Genomic DNA, 18,198 nt, shown 5'->3' with positions numbered 1-18,198 from the left:
AAAATAACAATCCTTGCTCTTACAATGAGAGTTTTTTACGTATAAGAAGAGGAAAATATTACCTAGGACCTATTGCAATTCTTATCTCCACAGTCTGGTTTGCTTTTTTTTTTTTTTTTTTTTAATTTATAATGTAAACAAACAATCCATCCTAGACATGAATGAAGTTTTCATCTACTGCATGACCCCGCCATCAAAGCTGGTAGAGAATGTTAAATTATCAGAGGAAGTAACTCTGTACCTGCTAGAGTAACAAGGAGACAGTATCCTTTGGACAGACCTGAAGAAAGATAACTGTTAGCCCACACGCTTTCGTAGCCTTGTAGTACTGCAAAACATTCTCTTAGTTTTCACTGCATTTGAACAAACTGCTATTTGACTGCAGTGATAGTTTTAGGAATGGTCAAGTCCACAGAAGTAATAAAAGCTAGAAACATTTCAGCAGAGAGGCTGAAATTGTTACTTGCAGTCCTCAAAACACCTATGGATTTGGGTTTGCTCCCAGTCACAAACAAAAAGGGCTGGGACTTCCAGTCTAATCGATGGAAAAGACATAACAGTACTAGTTAAAGGAAGGAGAAAAGAAAAAATTGACTCCTTTCCAAAGACACTCTTGAAGACATCCCTTCTAGGATTTGTGCATTTATTTATGCACACACAAATCCAGCTTGTGCCCTGCTACCAACCTCTGCTGGCATTTACAGAGTGCCAGTCTAGTCTGCTATGCAATACATAGCAACTGCTGTATTCCTCATTGTGATTAACTCTTAGAGCAATTGACCTGAAGAAAACACATGGCACTGATAACTCATGCAGTTCATAGGTTTCTTCCTCTCCAGTCTCCAAGAATGAAGGGGTACCTTTTGGTTTTTTTTTTTTTCTTTTTTGTTAGTTCTTAAATTAGAACAATTAAAACGTCTGAAGATACTGTGAATACAATTGGCGACTGTAGTGAGGTTATATGCTTACCAAAGAAAAAACTTAACATCAGCTTGACAATTAACAAATGCAATATTCGATTCCAATTGAAATTAGATGACTACTCACAATAATTACCACTCTGATTCATAAATTGTCTCAAGAATAGATGCTAATAGTTCAAAAAACTTTTTATCCCAGCTAGCCCTTTCCACAATAAATTGTGTTTATCATGACCATAACTTAGAGAAGCTTGAATTGCAGTTTCAACACTGCAAAAAGCAAAATGTACAGGAGTATCTGAATGTTGTTCAGAAGAAAACTAGCACCTCTCCCATCCTCCACAGGCATCAAGTAATATAACTGCAAGAAACCTAGTCATTATGCAAATCAATTCAGTCCTGTGATTGGTTATTGCAGTGTGAAAAGCTTCATCACTATCTCTGAGTTCTGAAATTAACAGCTAGCATCTGCCCTGTCCAGTTTAGTCCATCAACTTTCTTTTTAACTTTGTTTTTAGAAGAATCTTTCAATAAACTTATGATTATTGACACTAGCATTTATAAAGGAGTGAAATAATATCATGTGAACAAGACTTTTAGCTAAGCTTTTAGCTAACACTTCCAGAAACAGTTATCTGCAGGTTGACTTACTGCACAAATTAACTAGCCTGGTGATACATTTATTACATAATAACTACTCTGTCATCTGCACTGTATATTTTTAAGCACAGAGCTCTACTGTACCTGATGTATCTAAATTATAAAATTTAGTTCCAGATGGTCATTTTAGTGCAAAGCCAATCCCAGTATGTGAAGTTTGTTCTTCCACTTCTCAACTAGTTTATCATATCCATTCTGAATTTGGAACTCATGCAGCAGTGTACCTTCTTAAATTTTAACAAGGGAATTATCATGGAAGATAGGGAACAGAGGGAGGTGGTATAAGACAACCATCATAGCTTCAACAAGGGCAACTCATACCTGATCACCTTAGTGGACTCCTGTATAAGCATAACAGAACTTCAGTAAGGCCTTTAATGTGGTCCCACACAACATCTTTCTCTCTAGTTTAGGAAGATATGAGTTTGACAGATGGAGAGTTTGATGGATGAAGAACCAGTTGTAAGATTGTACCCAGAGTGGTGGTCAGTGGTTCACTGTCTGAATGGAGATCAGTGATAAGCGGGGTCAGCCAGGGGTCAGTACTGGGATCAGTACATTTTACCAACTTCAACAATGACACTGACAGCAGGATCATTGGTGCAGATGACACCAAGCTGTGTGGTGCAGTCAACAAGCCTGAGGGACAGGATGCCATCCAGAGAGATCTAGACAGGCTGAGCAATGGGCCCAGGTGAACCTCGGGAGATTCAGTAACTCCAAGTACCAGGTTCGCACTTGGATCGTGGCAATCCCAGCTATCAATTCAAGCTGGGAGATGTAAGGATAGAGCACAGCTCTGCCAAAACAGACTTGAGGGTACTGGTGGATGGATGGGAAGTTGGACATGAGTCAGCAATATGCCTTTGCAGCCCAGAAAACCAAATGCATGAAAAGAAGTATGACCAGCTGAATGAGAGAGGTGATCCTGTCCCTCTTCTCAGCTCTAGATGGACTTCACCTCTGTTCAGGTGAGGAGTCCTCAGTACATTAGAAACATAGCACTGGTGGAGGGAGTCCAGAGGAGGACCATGAAAATAAACTCCTCCATGAGGCTAGGCTGAAAGAGCTAGGACTGTTCAGCCTGGAGATAAGAAAGCTCCAGGGAGAGCTGAGAACAGCCTTTCAGTAGTCAAACCTTGGGGGGGGGGGGGGAAGAGGGGGAAGTAGGGCTGCAAGAAAGGAGAGATCCTTTAGCAGGGTCTGCTGTGACAGAAAAAGAGGAAACGGTTTCAAACTAAGGAAAGATCTAGATTGGACATAAGGAAGAAGGTGGACTGTTTTTTGTTCATTTTTATACATGCAATAAGCACAGTGATACACAGGTTGCCCAGAGAGACAGTGGATGCTCTGCCCCCAGAGACATTCAAGATCAGGCAGGACAGGGCTTTGAGGGCTCTGAGCAACCTGACCTAGCTGTAGATATATTCAGTTTTCAAGGTTGGAAAGTCAAGCACCACTTTTGCTTGGGCACCAAAAGCAGATAAGTTTAATATCATAAGCTACTTTGGTCAGTAAAAACTGTTAATATTATGAAAAGCTTTTCTACAGAACAACAAAAAAAACTAATAACAAGAAGTGGTTCGGAGGGTTTTTTGTTTTTTAATGACTTCAGGAAGTCCGGAATGTGCATTTTCATACACGATTGTAACAGACGTTAGAGAAAAAGTTAATCTGATTATCAGCCTTTATGGTTTCATAACTCATTCCTAATTCAGCCTAATTCAGGTAGTCAAATACATCCAGAATTTGAAGGATTCAAAATGTACTGTAACAGGAATCCAAGTTCAGCTACAGAATCTTTTTCAGCTTCATTTTTAGAGAATTCTGAGAAAGAATGCATTTGAAATGCTCCTGTACATAGGTTGCAATAACTTTGACATCAAAAATCAGACAATCTCCCAAAAACCATACTACAAAAATACTAAACAAAAAACAGAACAAAAAAACAGAACAGCAAACAGAACACCTAGACACACAGGGAGATAAGAACTTAGCTTGTGCCCTCCTTAGAAATCAACTGAACATTGCCTGCTTCCTTAGATAGCTGGAGATACTTACATTTGCCAAGTTTTGAATATAATTGAATAAGTAAATAAAAACAGTGAGCAAATCAGGCTAGTACTGGAGAAAATACTTTGTTCATTTACTCTAACCATGCCCCTTAAATTAAAAAAAAAAAAAAAAAAAAAAAAGTTCAGTTTCAGTTGTCCTAAAGAACCATAATTTGTGTTAAAATGAAGTCATAGAAATAAGAGGTGCCACATAAGAAAATCTTCTTTATTATAAAGATTACCTGGGAAGCGGATAGAGTAGGCATATTGTAATTTAGCAGACTGAGTGCTTAGGTTATTCTGATTTTAACAGAAAAGAAACATGAAAACTTGTACAATTTAATATTGTTTTAATACATTATTTACTGAAACAATAACTACCACCTGCTAAGACTAAGATAACTTATTTAGCAAGACTAGGTGGACCAGAGGCAAAGACAGAAGCATATGCTAATGTTCAAGAAAATGATGCCAAATGCAGAGTTCTCGCTTGGAGAACAGTCTTAGCTTATAGCCCTTTCAAAGGTAACTATTGCAGTTTGGGGAAAAAAAAAACAAACAACAAAACAACTGTAACTGCAGTTCCACAATAACGCTTTTCCAAATAACAAATTGGTAATTAGAATGGGCTCTCAAGAATATTCAGTAACCAGAAACTCTGTAATACACTCCTTTAAATTAAGAAGAGCTACTTTAACATTAAAGTAAAAATCTAGTTCTGTGACTGTCTTAATACAAACTGTGCCTTGCAAAGAACAAGTATGCAACTACAATGTACTAATTAAGTATTTATAGTAAGAAAAAATGTGTCATCACAAAAGCAGTCCGTATTTTGTGAAATTTGTGATAATTCTTTATCACTCTAACTAGAAACCAGAATCAAGGAGACGCAAGAGTGTTAAGCTTTCTTTTTCTAACTGAAAAACGAACACAGTCCATTCAAATATAATGATGGACAGACTCCAAAATATTAGTTAGCTCAGATGAAGACGCAACTGTTATGGAAGAAAAGAGAGCAAACACCCTGGGAAAACAAACAAAAACAAACAAAAAAAAACCCAAAAAACAACAAAACAACCACCATCAAACAACAAGAAACACTTAAAATCATCCTCTTTCACCTCTGCCTCATTAGTATGTATTTGAGGTTCTTTCCTCCAGCAGCAGGAGCCAAGATCCCAAGTAAGTGGCACACTTTGTTCTATGTTCTTTCAGAATATAGAATTCTTTTCCTTGAATCCTCTAAAAAGAGTTAAAACTTCTCATCTTGAATCTTTTGACTATATGAGAAAATTTACAGCTGAACTCATATCACTAAGTGCTATTAGTTTATGAAATACCTAATAACCTGTAAACAAAAATTGGAAGATAATGAACAGTCAGATCAAGCAGATTGTTTATGTGCACTTACTCCCAGAATTCCATCACCGGAGACGTAGCATTTTGCAAAGAGATTTGACTGCAGTTGCTCATATTAAGTTTCTGAAATTCCACACAGTTTTCTATAAAAACAACAACAAAGTTGTTATATTGACATGTACATACTTTTCTTCTGGTCCAAATTCTAATTTGTGCATTTGTAAAGCCACTTACTATATCATACTCTACATGGTTAAAAGGATTTCTAGATATTCTAAAATCTTCCAGCTGCTACTTCTGTAATAGTATTTTGATCACCAGATCAGAGGCTAGAAAAATATCCATGTAGTACTCTACACACTCCTACACTTTCTAAATGCACTTTGGCAATGACGAAGGCCAACTAAACATCTGAGGCTAAACGAAGAAGCTTTGAGAAATTGAGGCAATCATTCAGGAACTACAACATAATACTTCCTCAAGTGGTTGTTCAATGGCCAATGGCAACAATTGGCTGATGAAACAACCAACAACAAGTCTCCACTTTGTTTAATAGAGCAAGTGGAAAGTCACTCTTTAACTTGTATCAAATAAAGAAGAAGAAGAGCTCTTCTGTTGAATTCACTTACTGTATTCTGAGAGAATGGGTATGATTGAAAATGAGAGTCCTGGGATTTAGCCAGAATATTTTACAGAAATAACAAAGGCAAAAGCTTTCTTTTCCCATCTGACATTATATTTCACAGGAACAAATGCTTATACAATGACCTATATCAGAAAGGTATGATTAAGTCTTCACTGCACGACCTGTGCAACATGGTCTAGAGAGCCTGCTTCAGCAGGGGGGGTGGATTAGATGATCTCTAGAGATCCCTTCCAACCCTTACAATTCTGTGATTTCATTTCATCACAGTTTGACATGATCAGCCCATTCCCACAGATTTTTCTACCACAATAGTTGTGTTCTCAACACTAATTCATTTTATTAAAGTCATTATTTGTACAGCAAATATTCCCACCAAGGTCATACCTGTATTCCATTCATGCCCACATGTAGCCCAGGGAAGCTCTGTAGTAAAGCAGTTAAACAGATAGAAGATAGCCCATGCTAAAATAATGATGTAATATACATTTAGATGTGCCTCTATAACTTGGGTAGCATATCCAATACCTGGAGAGGAGGAAGAGAGAACAAAGAATTTGTACTTTCAGATAATTTAAGAACAAATGCTTAATACTATCAGTACATCCTAACTTTTGTAAAATTTTTTCCTTCATTTAAAATTTAATGTGATAGAACACAGAAAAGGTTGTTACCTTCAAACAAAGGGCAAACTTTCCTCCAGCATGTAATGCCTCCTTCACTAGTAAACTGTCCCAAGGCTGTCTCCAGGAAAAAAACTGGTATCCCACAGCAAATAAAGAAAACCACATATGGGATGAGGAAAGCACCTATGAGTAAACATTGTGGTGGTATTGGTTACAACAAACACAGTTCCTTGACAGCTTAGCAAAAAATTTATTTTCATTCCTTAGCTTTCATTCCTTAGCAGGTGCAGTGCTAAAAGTGCAAAAAGTGTTTGCTTCTGGCACCAAATATTAAAAGTTAACTCTTAAGCCATTATTGTGGACTGAAAACAAAGAACCATACAAAAACCACCCCCATCCCCAGTCAAAACACAAAGCATACTTAAGTTTTTCAGAATAGGCTAAACTCTGCTGAACATTCTCTCAAGCACAGGAAAGATCACATTCTTGCTTAGCCACACCATTCTGATCTGATTATCATCAAATCATTCTACCCTCTCTTCTCTTACTTTCTTTTCTCAGGAGAAAAGCAGGGATGAAGAAGCATTATGGAAATGAAATCCAAGTACTGTGATGTTATTTAGATAAGACCAATGACAAGGATCGTAAGAAGGGAATGACAAAATACACCTTAGGACTTCTTACACAGAGAAAGAAAACAGGACTTGGCATTGCTATCTAGAAATTGTAAGAAATTTACAAAGCATCAGCTTTTTTTCTTACATGCTGACAGTAAACTCCAGCAAAGATAGTGAGCAGTACAACTTGAAGCCTTCAACAAAATACCATTCTTCTCTTATTAACACAGAGCAGAAATTCTGTATTATTTCATGATTAACCATGTTATTAGGTATGGCAGACAGAGAACATGACTGAAGTATGAACAGAGAAGCGACAGAAGATACCTGTTAGGCACATTGTCACTTGCTAATACAGTAGATTTTAAGTATTCAATTTAGAACTGAACCTAAATAACAAGGAATGAAATACAGCCTTTTCACTACACAGAGACCCCGTTAACATACAAGGCCAAAATATTTTTTTCCTTCATTGCCCTGGTACTCAGATTTCTTAATAAACCAAAGGATGAGATAGAAAGCAACTAACTACACTGATTTAGGGGGAAACAAGGAAGGAAGAATACAAATAGGAGGAAACAATAACTATTTGGGCCATTTTTACTGACACCAGTAAACAAAGTTCCACTGGTTTAATCAGACAAACACAGTGAAGTACTGCACAAAAGTTTTGATAGATGTAGTAACTGCATACATCAATCAGTTCTTCAGAGCACTAATATTCCTACTTCAACAGGAGTCCTAAAGATTGATCTGATCATTAATGAACAACACTTTATGCAAATGGCTTGAAAGACATCTTTCCAGGCCATGATTTAAGAACTGCTGTCCAGCATGAAAACAAGTTTAGCTCACTCACATAGACAAGCACAGTGAGTTTAACATAGCAACTTAATGAAACTTATTATAATGGCTTAAATATATATTTTTAAATTCCTCTACAACAGATACCCATCAGGAAACAACAGAGTATACCAAGTTTGCCTGCTTGCAAACCAATTAGTTTCCATGAAATACCTAATTCAAGAAACATAAGTGAACTATTTTTCCAAAAAAGAAAAAAAAAAAAAAAAAGAATAGCAAGTGTCCATAAGAGCAAATCAGAAATATAGAAGCTTATGCCTACATTATCTGTTGGTAGTGCCAGAGAGAGCTTACACCTGAAGTACCCATCCTGCTTCTGAATTTGTTCTGTACCTAGCAGGCATTCTATTTAGTCACTAACTCATATACCTCTTCACTATGATTACATATTACACATGAAGTATTTCCCAGTATTTACATTCAGTGCAACAAACAAGACCCAAGTCTAATTCTAGTTCAGCAGTCTAGAGAATTACAGAAACAGAGGTGTTAGCCAAAGGTCGTAGACTGAGACCTCACCAAAGAAAACTGAAGTTAATGGCAAACTTCCCATGGTACCAGGACATTGCCAATCAAACTACATGCATTCATTCTATTCTTAAAGACTGCTGTAGTGATTAATGATGATACTTAAGTAAGCCAGCAACTGTTCAGCAAGTCATCCAACAGACTGATTAGAGACTAAAAGTACAGTAGCATGCTAAAATGAGTGAATTCTTATCATCTTAGTTTTGCCACAGTACAAATGTGTTAAAGAGGAGCTGCAAACTAGTAACACACCTACCACAAGAGTAGTCTTTAGAAACAGCAGACAAAATGGCCAAAACCACCCCTGAGTTCACCTAGTTTTGTGCAAATGAGGGAAAGAAATCTGGCATAGCACTGTTAGCAAACAAACCTCTTAAGAAAGATCCTTGCATATATCAGTCACTGAGTGTATCACTGTTCTTGAAGGATATACGTTTACACTAGGGCTGCCGATTCAGACATTAAGTGGGAGAATGTTGAATCTAGCTCACAGGATTCTAAACTTCAGGTTTTGTCTTTCTTCCTTCATTTCTGTGTGAGACATGGCTGATGTGCTTACTCTTAATTGTCATGTATCTTACCTAGATGATACCTGACTATAAGTAATACATATCATACAATACATTATACTTCTGTGATTTGAGAGAGAAAAGAATAGACTTCTACCATCTTATTTTAAGGTATACAGACCTGCTCTCTTGGCTTAGTAACAGTCAGCTTTGTATCTTCCCCTCCCTTACTGTACTGATTGGGGAAGTAATGATTAAAAAAAAAAAAAAAAAAAGTGTCTTTGACTTAAAGGGCTTTTTTTTTTTGTCATAAAAAGGTAGCATTTTCAGAAACAATATTTCCTCCCTAAAGTATGCTATTCAGAAAAATAAACTGCTACTTTATTCTCTGTCAGACAAACTTTGTTGAGTAGGCTCGATATGATAGGCTCGTATGAAAATTCGATTTCTGTAAGAAAATGTTCTATTCTAACCGGTTTCTTCTACCTTAAAAAACAACAACAACAATAATATATAAATATATTAATAATGGAAAAAAGCAAGCAACCCCATAACCAAAGAAAAACCTCGAGAAATTAAACCACGTAGTATTTGGGGAGAAGGTAAAGGAAACATCACATTTTTTAATTCATTCTCAGGTGCTTAATACTTCCCTACCTACACACACAAACAAGTCCTGAACCCCTCTTACTAGCGCAAGAAATCACTGTGAAACACCCCTAAGTGTTTATTTCCCAGATGTTTACAGTGAGCTGCAAATCAACACATGACGCCATCTTACCTCCTCCATTCTTGTAGCAAAGATATGGGAATCTCCATACATTTCCCAACCCAATAATCTCCCCTGCCACAGAAAGCACAAATTCAACCTTATTGTTCCAGTGACCTCTTTCATGAACTTTCTTATCATTGCTGTGGACGAGGTTGGTACTTGAAGCTTCTGGATCCAAAACATCTTCTGGCTTGCCGTTAATTATAGGAATAGTCTTTTCAGCTGTCATGGCTGTTCAGCCTGAAGAAAGCAAAAGAAAAATATGCAGATATCACTTGTTAATTACAACACTCAAGGACTAAGAAACTCCTTAGCATATAATTAGCTTCAAATTATGTGTTACCTACATAAATTTACAGGTGAAAGGGAACAGGGCAATTCCATAAGGCCAAAAAAGTTGTAAAAGATGAGAAACTTTTTTAATAAAAAAGATTTAAAAAAAAAAAAAGGAAGAAAATTTCATACATGAAAGTAGAAAGGTTTTCAAGTTGGGACAGTCATAGTAGAATGTTATTCTAATGGCTGGGTAGTAAAACCTTTCAAAAATCCTTCACCAAGCAGGTACACAAGTTCGACTAACCTCACAGAGGACAGGAATCTCCTGCACGTTCCAGGCATAAGACCAAGAAGAAAGGAAGAAAGGGATGTGCTGAAGGGGCCTGATCGGTTCTGGCCTGCCTGGAGGAGCAGGGAATCTCCCAGACTACTCACCCAGGGTTCTGCTTATGCCTGCGCGGTTGGGAGAGGGACTGGCTCTCTAGCCGACACTCGGCTCCGAGCGCACCTCCGCGTGCTGCCGTTCTCCTCTCTGTTGCACAGGAGGCGAGAGGCACAGCAGCTGAGGGCAGCCGGAGGCAGAGGCGGGGACGGCGGGGATAGCGCGGGCAGCGCGAGGAGATCGGGGAGCCGGGAAGCCTCGTCCTGCGCTGCGACAGCCGCCCGGCCGGCCGGCGGCGATAGGATGCGCCCCGAGCCTCGGAGGCGCAATTTGCAAACGCTCAGCCTTCCCCCGAGCGACGGTATAACACCCGCCTCTCCCCTCCGCCCACTTCAGGCTGTCCCAGTGGCTCCCCTCTTCTCCTCCTCTTCTTCCTCCCCCTCCTCCCGGCATCGTCGCCCGAGCATCCCCAGCTACTCGCTCCCCCGCCCGCCGGTGAGACAGCCGGGGCCGAGCACCGGGCGGCAGCGAACCCCGCACTCCCCGCATGCGGCTCGTGGAGGGCCCGCGGCTCCCGCACACCTGCAGCGCTGCAGTGCTGCTTGCTCAGGCGGCAGCCAGGAGCCTGGTTTGCTGCCTTCTCTTCCTTCTTTTTCCTTTTTTTTTTTTTTTCTCTCCTCCTCCATTCCTTCAAGCTCAGGTGTGGCACATCAGAAAGGAGGCCAGCTTAAAGCAGATAACATTAACTGCAGCTGGGGGAGAGGGAGCAGGCAGGGTACAGGCAATAAGAACAGGGTAAAGAAATGTTGGGGGAACATTTGGAAGGTGTGGACACGCTATGGGCGCTTTCTAGTCACTCTGGAAAATGTAGAAGCAACCCACATAGGCATTTCTAACCAGCATTTTGCTTAAAATTTGATTTGAATAAGTGTAAAATGGAAGAAAGAATAGAAAAATACGAAAATACAAACCATTCTGTTTCAGATTGAATGAAATATTTCGGAGTCATCTTTTTCTCCCCCCATTCTAATCATCTCTACACACATACGTAGTCCTGTGGTTTGTTCAGCCTATTCCATTATTCATCTCCACAGCTGGAAAACGGTCACATTTTCATTCCAAATCTTCCCTCAGATCCATGTGCTCTGTGGCAGCTGTGATCATCAATATTTCTTTCCGCAGCCCCTGGAGATGCATTTGGGACCACTATCTCTTAAAACCTGGATTAATTTAAGCACTCTGGAGGATGCTGTCCTGGAGACAGCAAGCCCTTCCTTGTGAGCTCTCCCCATTACCTTACAACTCCATGGTTTATCACACTGTCAGGAAAACTGTCATCCAGTGCTTACTGAAGACCTCTTGAAAAATACCCACGGGCAGATTTTATATTAACTTTTATATTAACCTGACTTTAGAAATGAGTCTGATTATACCCTACTTGTAGCCTAAGTACATCTACATATTCAAACTTCTGCTATGGCTGAAGTTTTATTTTGGCTTTTAAACTATGCGTGCCTCAAGACTGGGTGTTGTGGCCTCAGTCTACGCTCTGTCTAATGTACTTAACTGTATTCTCTGCCACCTTCATACACACATCTGACAGGCATAGGATAAGATCCTTTCTTTGCTAATTGATACCCATATGGAGAGTGCTGGTCTCTACTATACTATGAAATGAAAAACAGCCAATGGTAGAACTATGGTAAAACATTATGCTAACATGGAAGAATTAATATCTATCTATCTATATATATGTACATGGGTTTGCTTTATCAAAAGGATGGGGAAGGGAGGATTTTTTTTTAATGTGTTTATGTTTTTGCTTTCGTTTTTCAGTGGTGTGGGAGTGGGGAGAGGTAAGGTTAGGAGGCATCAGGGTTTTGTTTGTTTGTTACTTTGTTTTTGGTTTTAACGCAGCTGGTATCTACTAAGGTAGAATAGATTCATATTTTTCCCAATTTTGCTTCGTATAAATCAAACTCAGTTTTTAGATTCTCCCTTACCCCACCTTTCATCTACATTCCAACAGGGATCAAAACAGGCATTGTTTTTTCTGTATTCCAGCCAGGCTGAGCAGACTCAACAGGACACAAACATCAAAGGTGATACTGAATTCTCATCTGGTTACTAAAAATAGCTCTAAAAATGGATGGAAGCTAAGGGGCAGTAAATGTGTGACTAATGATACAATAACATGGAGGGAACAGTCTTCTATGTTCAACTAGGATAAATTTTTCCTCACCAACAGGGAAGTTTACACTTCTATATAGTGTGCCCAATACATCGTCCAGTGCTAAATGTATCAGAACAGTGTCACCCTGTTGATACTCTGCCTAGTGTTCTTTGTAGCAAGTCATACCATGAGTAGCTTTCTGATGCAAATAGACTAACACCAGACTGAAGGGGACTGCTCCAAAGAACAGTCTATAAGATGACTGGCAGATGCAAAAGGTATTTAATCACTGCTGATTTGCTTAGTATTTGAAATCAGAAATATGCAAAGACAAATATTTTATTCACTATGTACTCTTGCACTGATTCCCATTTGATCTGACAACTGAAGAGCTTACAACATAATTGCTAGCTGATGATCCTTGTGAATACTGAAATCCAACACAGTTTGCAACATAAAGCTTCCAAAATTTTATAAAAGGTTGATTATCCCTTTTCTTTTTTTCAATCCAAGGAAGCCTCCTCTATTGCAAGGAAAACAGTTCTCTCGATTACATCTCAGTTGGTGCACTAACCTCGTGTACTGCGTGCTCCTCATCATGAATTCACGTCTGCTTCTGTCAGTCTGTTGGGAGATCTGCACATGGCGTGAAACCAGAGAAGAACACAGTGAATGGGATGGGAGCAAGTCTTGTGAAATGGTTGAACTGTAAGACAAAAAACATAGTTACCAACATCAGCAGGCCGTTCCTAGTAAAACCAGTATCTAATACTAAAACAGTCATTAATTATCTAAAGCGTACTTCATGTTCTATAGAGGGGCTAGCCGCATCACAAATCTCAAGTAATCTAGTTATGTCCAAGAAGATTTTTTCTGCACTGTCTGCTCCATTCCTGATCTGCACAAGCATTTGGAGTTCTTACCTCCAACCCATTCACCATAAGTAAATTTCCTGGCCATTCCTCCTGAGTTCCACATTAAAATGATGTTACCTAGCAAAATAATTCATTTGCCTTATTCAGATTTTATCTCCAAATCCCTAAGGAAACCGTTAAAGCTCTATGTAGGAAGTAGACTGTGAGCAGAAGGCAAATGTTTCTGCCAGTTAAGGAAAGGTGTGTGAAGTTCCAAATGTTCTAAAACTAATCATATTTAGATTCGTAAACTAAAATTAATAAAGACAAGAAATTAACATGTGGAGACCATGCTGATAAAAAAACCTCCAAGAAAAAGCCATGTTTCCACAGGATATGTCAGGGTGCTAAAATGCACGGCAGTAGCATTGCCCAGACGTAACAAGGAATACATGCTGCACCTTCCCTGGCTGCAGGCAGAACACATTCAGGCTATTAATTCATACTCTTCTGGGACATCTGATCAGTCCATATCTTCAAGGCACAAACACCTAGTGTGAAGACATACTAATACAAGGAAGGTTAACTCTCTTCCCTTTTTTCTGTCCTACCTCTACAAAATTCAGAAGGCACACGAAGAAAACTGCTTGAGACAGTTTTACATTTTGACTCCCTAATGCTCTGGGCTCTTCTGGGAATTCAGGATGCTCTACTCATCCGATGCTTTTTGATCCTTTTTAGGATGCCTGAGTTTCTGTAGCAATTGATTCAGATAAGATGAAGTTTCTACTACACCACAAAAATCTTTTGGCTTATGTAGATGCTTCTATTTTTGTACTTTTTTCCTAAATAAAACAAATAAAAAAAAAGGTTATAAGTAGCTATACAGAAAATAATTTTAATTAATATTAAAGCTACTATGAACATATCTGATTTTGTAATAGCAAGACCAATGCAACTTTCAAGGGTTTAACGTGAGCAAAAAACACGTTATATAGATCTGGAAATGAAAAACAAGCTGTATTCCATTTCTACTCCTTATTAAATCACAGTGCCTGTGCTTGATTTCTTGTTCTTTCAGTAACCCTATGTCAATGTAATTGAAGTGGGGTATGGAGGGAAACAATCGTATCCAGGTTTAAGTTTTAGTTTAGATTTGATGTAAGCAAAATCTGCTCAAGTCTTATGTAAGGATTTCACAAAGTTAGGCCCTTCATGAGTAAATAGCTACACAAAAGAGAAGAAATACAATAAGAACATCATTAGTGATACTGATCTGACACAACATTTTGGATCAAAAGACTGAGATCATAAAGCAGTTTGTGAACTAAGACATCTTTAGCTAGGCTTTTGCAGAACAGACTTAAGTCTAACAGCAGCAGGCTCTCTGAATCTTGTCTGATCAGTTTCTGAAATAGAAAAAAAAAACCTGTCTTGAAGTTAAACAACTGATTGCTGGGCTCCTATTTAGAGAGGCTTAACAGCTATCATTGCAGATCTCTCTCTCAAATTTATCCCCCATGACTGACAATGGTTTAGATGCTGAACTCACATTTCAAAAGAACTGTTGAAACCACTATCACATCCATTGATGTGGCCCTTCGGGGGATTTCTCTTGCCCTTTCTGTCAGGCTGAGATCCATCTTTTCTTTCTGTTAGATGCATTTCACCCTTCAGGACATTGTATCTTCGATGCAGGACTGGGTGCTATTTTCCACAGTACAGCTTTTCCATTACAGACGCGCTAATATATGCCTTCATCTTTAACCATCTCTGAGGCACCTTGCTGTTAAAAGTTTTAGTTCCAGCTCCCCTGCAGCATTCCTCACTGCCTGCCTAAACAGTTAGACAGTCTTTTCTTGACAGTCAATCAGCTCCCGCTTTTAATTTACTATTTTTTACTGTATAACTAAAGTGATCCAGTGCTCCACTGACAAGGTACCACAGTCTGTGAGTTCTCCATGCTGCCTCATAAAGGCAAGCACTGTTTCCACTGTATTTTATGTATACCCCACTCTGCTAATATTGTTTGAAATATCTTGACCTTCCTAAACATGAGTTTTACTGGCAGAGAGCACTAGAAGGGAATTTTCAGTAGCAGGGTTCATACACATCTTCCCAGAATTAGCAGTCATCTACTGAAATTGAAGAGATCATTCTATGTTGTGCCAGTCACGTCTGATGACTTAGCAAACAAAAACATTTTTACTTCTGTCAGTACTTCAGACAATAAAAGTAGAAAGAAATGGAACAGTAAGCATGAATTTATTTTTATTAATAAAAAAACCAAACAGCCATCCTCATGCCTCTGTCTGGAAACTTTGAGTTGCTCTACTTCTGCATAAGAGAATGTGAACTATGCTTCTAGTCAATTAAAGTGACCACTTCAATAGTTTAGCTAATGCATGCAGCCAATTCATGTTTTATTTTGGTATTTTCTGTTTTCAAAAATGGAGTGCAACATCAATACACTTCCTCAGAATTTAAAAATCTCAGAAGCTTTTAAAAAAAATGATAATCTTAAAAAGAGATCTGTCATTTTCAAGATGTTTCCTTTATTGAGTTCATTTTGTTTGACGCTGCATGTTAGAAAATAAAAAGCACAGTTTTTTTTCCCCAGGTCTTACCAAATCCAACCTATTATCTTCAGTATTAATGTTTCAGCATGAAGTGTTTAAGCACAGGAATACCTACAGTTTCAGATAAAGTACCATAGCCTACATTCTTATAGCAGGCCTAGTATTTACACACTGTTACTGTATCTGCTCAATCACATAGATCATGTAGGACAACTACTAACTCAGCAAACAATCCTTTCTTTGGCTGTCTGTCAGCACGCTGCTAGTTAACACTTAATTGCCTTCAACAAGACTCTTGCAGAGCAGGTGATGTGATGCTGCAGATGCTTCAACCAGTTTCATTTCCGCGCACAGCTGTTCAAAACTAAATGTTTTGCTTCCTTTTTGGCATTTTATTTTTAATCAGATATATATGTATTAATCAGATATGAAACTCCTCTGACTAAAATACTTTACTCACAGATGTGAGAAATCAACTGACCATTGACACCAGGCCAACATGTGTAGATTTATATTCTGTGATTCAGCCAAAATGAAAGTTAGCTAGAAGACCAGAAAAAACAAGTTGCTGTAAAACTCCAACCCGTTATGTCCAGAAATAGCAATAGCTCCATGCTGTAAAAGACAAAATACACAATAGTCAAGCTTCATGATAGTTAATTAAAACTACAATCATATGCCAGACCTGGTGTGCGGACTTGTTTTTCCACATCCTAAAGAGGAAGCACCTACTACCTTTTAATAGAATATAATCCACAAGAATGGCAAATGGAGAAGATATGCAGGTATAGCAAGACCATGAAGAGTCACAAAAAAAGAAATATTTTTCTTTTTTTGCAGGAATAATTCCTTACAGAATGGGAGGCTAGGCATCAACTCCAACAGTTTGGTTCTGCCTCTTCTGAATATCGTTCTAGTCATTGTGTCCAGATGTTTTCTTTAAGAAAGAGCTTCTAGACAAGAAAGAATATCTACACAATCATCACTGATGAGTTAATATCTACTCACTAGGTGTCACACCCTGTATCAGTCCCACTGAAGAAGTTTTTACTGGTGGAATCAAAGTAGACTAATATATACTGAAGTGTAAGGGCATAAATGTTGTATTCACAAATATAGGTTCTTATTAGCCCTGAGACTTCCATGCTGCATTTGGTTGTTAGTGCCTCCACTTAGTACTGAGACTAAATTGAGAAGAGAATAATGAGGAGCACAAGAATTGGATCTGCAGAGGAATCCATATTCACAGCCACTCAGTTGCATATTTGAATAATGTGCTGCAGATAAATACTTGGATTTTTTTTTTTTTTTGTAAGCTCATCATTTAAAAACCTTTAGCACATTGAAGCTCTGTCTGTAATTCATTCTCTAATAGGAAATTTTTAGTTAATCCTGTGTGGAGCCAGGAATTGGACCTGATGATGCTTGTGGGATCTTTACCAGCTCAAGATATTCTACAATTCTAACTAAACTTAATTTGAATCAAGGCTTAAGCCAAGTAGCTGTCACAAAATAAGAATCAAACCTTACATTGCAAACTCAACATACCATTTCCAGGAGGTAAATTTCAAAGGCAGATTTTCCTTTTCTGATGATGTGTAACTGAATATGAGACTTCTTCAGTTATTTGCAGTTTGAAAGGGTCTTGCGCACCTTAAAAAAAGGACTGATAGAAAGATCTATGATCTATAGCAATTTATAGTAAAATGCTATTTGAATTGCATGTTCACTGTGTCTACTTATGCCAAAGCACAGTTAAATTCATTCAGTGCACAATTCTACCTAAACATCATATATTTAATACATACTTTTTCATGATTGCAAGAGCTTTCAGCCAATAAAACAAACTGCAGAGCACTGCTCTCTCATGCTTTTTATGCTCCATTGCATAGTCACACAAGGCAGCAGGCCATCGGCCAGACACAGGATAAGCATTTCACTGCTCACCTATAGTAATTTGTGAACAACTCCTACAATTATGTAATGTACTCCTGAGCATCCATCTGAAACTTTTGTACTCAGAAACAGTTTCCACAGCTTTACTATTCATACAAAGGCAATAGAGACAGAGGCTTGCAAATTTCAGACTTATTACTGCATACTAAAGGCTCTCTACTGGCTAGAACAGGAGTTTACAGTCACTAAGTCACTTAAAGTTTTTGCAAATCTTAACTGGTCTCCAGAGTTAGGCTGGGATAGCAGTTTTCGATGCTTCTGCTATTACAGACCATAATGTTAACTCATACTCACCTGGAAGCAAAGACCACCCCATCACCTGCATAACGTTCAGGCCAGATTAACTTAGTACTGAGTCAAACAGTCAGAAGCAGGTCACAGAAAAATTGCAAAGCACACTAACATCAACTGTGTTTGTAAAATTGA

General features: G+C 38.4%; 1 protein-coding gene across 2 annotated transcripts in view; it reads right to left on the bottom strand.

The window, feature by feature from the left end:
• SLC6A11 (solute carrier family 6 member 11) overlaps window positions 1-13,083 on the bottom strand; it is an 84,556-nt gene extending 71,473 nt beyond the window's left edge. The window contains exons 1-5 of one of the 2 annotated variants that reach the window (XM_052678813.1): window positions 12,958-13,083; window positions 9,562-9,792; window positions 6,311-6,445; window positions 6,024-6,164; window positions 5,046-5,136 (exon numbers count right to left, since the gene is read on the bottom strand). In XM_052678813.1, coding sequence (XP_052534773.1) covers window positions 5,046-5,136; window positions 6,024-6,164; window positions 6,311-6,445; window positions 9,562-9,781 — 587 coding nt within the window. In that variant the 5' untranslated portion in view covers window positions 9,782-9,792; window positions 12,958-13,083. Of the gene's footprint in view, window positions 1-5,045; window positions 5,137-6,023; window positions 6,165-6,310; window positions 6,446-9,561; window positions 9,793-10,263; window positions 10,573-12,957 lie in introns of those variants that run through there. The other variant, XM_052678812.1, reaches the window with a different exon arrangement.
• Window positions 13,084-18,198: the final 5,115 nt, after the last annotated feature.

This window comes from Tympanuchus pallidicinctus, unplaced genomic scaffold (genome assembly GCF_026119805.1).
Source record: "Tympanuchus pallidicinctus isolate F22 unplaced genomic scaffold, pur_lepc_1.0 scaffold17, whole genome shotgun sequence".
Taxonomy (NCBI): Eukaryota; Metazoa; Chordata; class Aves; order Galliformes; family Phasianidae; genus Tympanuchus; species Tympanuchus pallidicinctus.
The sequence above is the reverse complement of the archived record's forward strand: the minus strand, read 5'-3'. Positions and strand labels throughout refer to the sequence as shown.